This window comes from Haplochromis burtoni, unplaced genomic scaffold, assembly GCF_018398535.1.
Source record: "Haplochromis burtoni strain Fernald_Lab_line unplaced genomic scaffold, NCSU_Asbu1 Contig_714, whole genome shotgun sequence".
Classification (NCBI taxonomy): domain Eukaryota; kingdom Metazoa; phylum Chordata; class Actinopteri; order Cichliformes; family Cichlidae; genus Haplochromis; species Haplochromis burtoni.
The window spans coordinates 57219-61466 of NW_024583075.1; the positions used below are offsets into that span (position 1 = coordinate 57219).

A 4248-nucleotide genomic window follows, 5' to 3' on the forward strand; every position below is an offset into this window, starting at 1 on the left:
TATAAAGACCAAAGTCGTTCATATACTGTTTGATTATATTTGTGGACTGCCAATTGCGCTGAGTTCCTGTTGTGTTGAGCCTATCCATTTCTTCATTTAGTCCAAGGTTGAGGTCACCGCCAAGAATGAGTGTGCAATCAAGGTGTTCAGAGAGTGCACTAAAAAAACCGTGGAAGAATGAGGGTTCATCAACATTTGGACCATATATACTAACAATACATAGTTTTTTGTTCAATATTGATAGTTTAATAATTAGAAATCTACCCTCTGGATCTATAACTGTATCGAGTACTGTAAAATTAACATTTTTATGTATTAAAATTGCTACTCCCCGTTGTCTAGAATTATAACCGGCTGCAAACACGTTAGGAAACTCAGGTGTTTTAAGTTCGTTTAAACCTGTGACAGGTTTGTGAGTTTCTTGTAATAAAACAACATCTGCCTGTAGTTTTTTAAGCTGGTTAAATATTTTTAACCTCTTTCCTCTGGTGCCAGCTCCATTTACATTCCATGTGACAAACCTCAGCATGCCCTTAATTGTGCGTGTATGTCTAATGATGTATGCTGGGTGTTTCGTTTAGACAGGTGGAGAGAATATGGAAACATCCCTTGTTTGTAAATAGAAAGAGAAAAAGAAGTGTGGTGAGAGGCTCCATAAGTCTGACTATGTGTGTGAATATTCACTAATATGAACAAGCGTGGTTTGCTTATGTGTCCTGCAAGTCTGTGCGTGCTGTGAGGCTGTTGTGAATGTGCTGCCGTTGAGCTGATGTGTTTGCGTGATCGTGTTGTGAAAATATGGAGAAATAGAGGGTGTTGTTTGTAGGTGAGTGGGGAAGTAGGTGACCACAGCAGTGAAAGACAAGAGAAAGAAAGAAACCACATGAACTGTGAGCGATAACAAAAAAAAAGAAACGAAACGGAAACATTCCAATTAAAGCAATGACGGAGGGTGACGGTGTTATATCTGCTATGACATCATATTGATATTACTAGCTTAAACTCATGTTAAAGGAGAGAGTGTGAATGAATAAGAAAAGAGTGTAGCGGGTTCTTATCTGGAGTGCAGTTAATATAACCACGGTGTGGTGCCGAGGTCGCGGTAAAGCTGTCCGTCCACGTAGAGCCGGTCCACGGCGATGACAGCACGGGAGCCTTTCTGGATGAAGCTACGTCGAACTGGGAACAGGACCTTGCGTCGTTCCAGGATCTCTTTGGGGAACTGGTCGTTCACGCTGAAGTCCGTTCCTTTCAGCTCTCTGCCGCGACTCTTCACCTGTTCCTTCTGTTTGAATTGACTGAATTTGGCCACAATAGGCCGTGGTCTCCCGGTCCGCGACCGCGCGCCCCCCAAGCGATGTACTCTATCGAAGTCGATGTTCTTTACGGTGTCCTCCGGCAGCTTCAGGTGGATTTTAATGAAGTTTTTCACCGTTGCCTCTGCGTCCTCTCCGGCAGTTTCTGGAATACCAGAAAACACAAGATTATCTCTCATGCTACGGGCTTGTAGATCGATAACGGACTCTTTTATTTTTTTATTTTCAATGTTTAGCTGGGTCACGTTATCGGTGAGAGATTTAACCGACTCCCGTAGCGTGGCATTTTCAGCGGCAAGCGTTTCCACCTGCTGCTGGCTGAATTCCAGGGATTCTCTCAGAGATTTAAATTCCCGGTGTAAAATCTCCACCAGGGACAGCCTCGCATCAAAACTGGACAATCGCTTGTCGATTGACTCCAGGATTTCTGCGATGTCTTTGCCGGCAGGCGATGTTGTACCGGGGGAGTCTGCCTGGCGACTTCTCTTCGATGACGGCGTCTCAATTTTGGCCGGGGAAGATGCACTCTGGGCCTTATGCATTACTAAATCTTGAAAACAGCGGTCGATGTAATCTTGGAGAGCGTCTAAACTCTCCCCGTTGTCCTCCAGGGTGTTAGAGATGGTAAAACAGATGTTGTTAGTTATATGACAATTGATTAGTATATTTGGTAATACTGAAGCTTGAAAAACCTTTGTTAAATTCTATGCTACCATTTGCTTTTTCTCCGCCAAAATCTCCGGCGTCTGACGTCACCTACAACATGGGTCGCTTACCTTGTCCGTCACTTCCGTCACTTACCCTCCTGGTTGAGACATGAGAGGGTTTTTGATTTGGGAAGGATTTAACTGTTCTGGATGGGACGACATCTTCCACGCATTTCCTGATGAATCCGCAGACTGAATCTGTGTACTCATCAATATCATTAGCAGCCACGTGAAACATTTCCCAGTCCGGATGATCAAAACAGTCCCACAGCGTAGACTCTTTTTGTATATGTACTTGTTTATTCCGAGTCATAATTCGATAAAATTATTTTAATGAAAATTTTAAATGGCGGTAATTTAGGTGCATTTTTAATATGACCATGAAAATTAAGGTCAGGCTTACAAACAAAAAATAAAATGTAGTAAATACATATAAAAATAAATGCTTACTTGTTTCTGTACTTAATAAAAAGAAGAAATGTACTGCCTGGTGATAAATCTAGGAGTTTGAATGTTTCTTTCCTTCAGATGAAGCTGAATCTGATGTTACTGATGGAATCTACCTGGGTAAGACATATATGCTATTCAGATAATTAGGTAGTATTTAAGTAGTCATTAAGTGGGTAGCACTGATAATAAAATCTATACTGAAGGATGGATTTAATAAGACAAGTTATTATTTAATAATAAATTCCTACAATCTAATGAAATCATATCTATAGAAAATATATATTATCAATAATAAATCATTTTACTGCTGTCTCTAAACTTTGGTAACATTCACCTTATAAGGAGAAGTGTGTGTGAGAAGTGTGTCAAGTTTATTAAGTGAAACTAAAAGTGCTCTTTAACCTCACCAGCTGGTTTCCGTCGAAGTTTCCGTGTCTGGAAGAGGACTTCCTACAGGAAGCGACGACAGTCGTGCACCACCTGCTCCCCCAACACCAATGCTTTGTCCACCCCCTATGAGGAAGTGGTTTTGTACCAGCGCCCTCCTCAAGAGAACCACCGCCTCATCATCCTCGTTGGTGAGATGAATAGCTGCATTAATAACACATGAATGCTTCAATTAGAAATTAATCACTGCCTCCCAGTTGACCCTGAAATTATGGAATGTCGGTAAAGTGTTTCAAATAGACCTGCCACCTCATGTCAAAAGACCACTGCAGCACAAAATTGCTGAACAGAATACAGATGAACAAAATCTGAGATTATCAATTGATCTTGAGACCCTCTGTCATAGAAGCCTCTCTGTATGCTTAGATTTTTCACTGGTTTCTTGAATTGCTGGCAGAACTACAGTAGTCCTTTGAATTAAGTACTTATCTAATTATAATACATACAATAAATAATGCTTTACTTTATGTACTGTTCAACACACTGGTCTCATCCTTGTATCAGGAGAATGTTTGAAATCATTTCACTTCTTTTAACAGCACCTGCTATTTTCTCCTTGTTTGAAAAGATTTATTCTCCAGCATTCTTGTCCGTCTCTGTATGTATATCTTTGGAAGTCCGAAGGAGATTCCTACCAGTCCATTATTTGTTCTTCTGCACAGGTGCTTCAGGAGTTGGAGTAAATGAACTTAGGAAGAGACTCATCAAACTGAATCCTTCGACATTCCAGGGACCAGTGCCTCGTATGTGCCTTTTACTTAACACGTGTGAGGTTTTCCTACAGAAATCAAATGAACCTTTTCTTCTCATTTTAAATGACAATAAAAAGAGGGCTCTACATTTTAAAAAAAAGAAATATATGTTTTTGTTTTGTTTGTTTTTAAACATCTGGAATATTATCATGGACTGTGTGTGAGGATGGTTGTGAGATTTGAAGTCACCTGTTGGTTTGCAGTTGAGCCCAGTTTGGTATAATTACTTATGAGAAGTGTCCTGTGACTTCCAGATAAGAAGCATGACTTACTGGCTTTTACACTCTTGAAAAAAAAATAGTTAGCTCAATAGCGGAGGAGGTAGTAAAGTCATGAAAGTGATTTTACCTGCTTTACATAATTATTAGGGGTGCAACCTTACACAAAATTCAGTTCGGTTCGATACTTTGGTGTCACGGTTCGATATTTTTTCGATACAAAAAAATGTTCATGCTTTTTTAATTTGTCATTTATTAAAATTATAAATATATATTTTAACTCAAACGTACAGTTTTTAAATTTAATGTTGCTGAAACAACAAAGGGATAAAATAATAAATCTATCGATCGAGCATGT

The 4248-nt window shown here is 39.7% G+C and overlaps 1 protein-coding gene across 2 annotated transcripts in view; it reads left to right on the top strand.

The window, feature by feature from the left end:
- LOC102308795 (MAGUK p55 subfamily member 4) overlaps nt 1–4248 on the top strand; it is a 42173-nt gene that overhangs the window by 35579 nt on the left and 2346 nt on the right. For both annotated transcript variants that reach the window (XM_042215413.1, XM_042215415.1), the window contains 3 exons: nt 2552–2590; nt 2884–3051; nt 3583–3663. In XM_042215413.1, coding sequence (XP_042071347.1) covers nt 2552–2590; nt 2884–3051; nt 3583–3663 — 288 coding nt within the window. The remainder of the gene's footprint in view (nt 1–2551; nt 2591–2883; nt 3052–3582; nt 3664–4248) is intronic.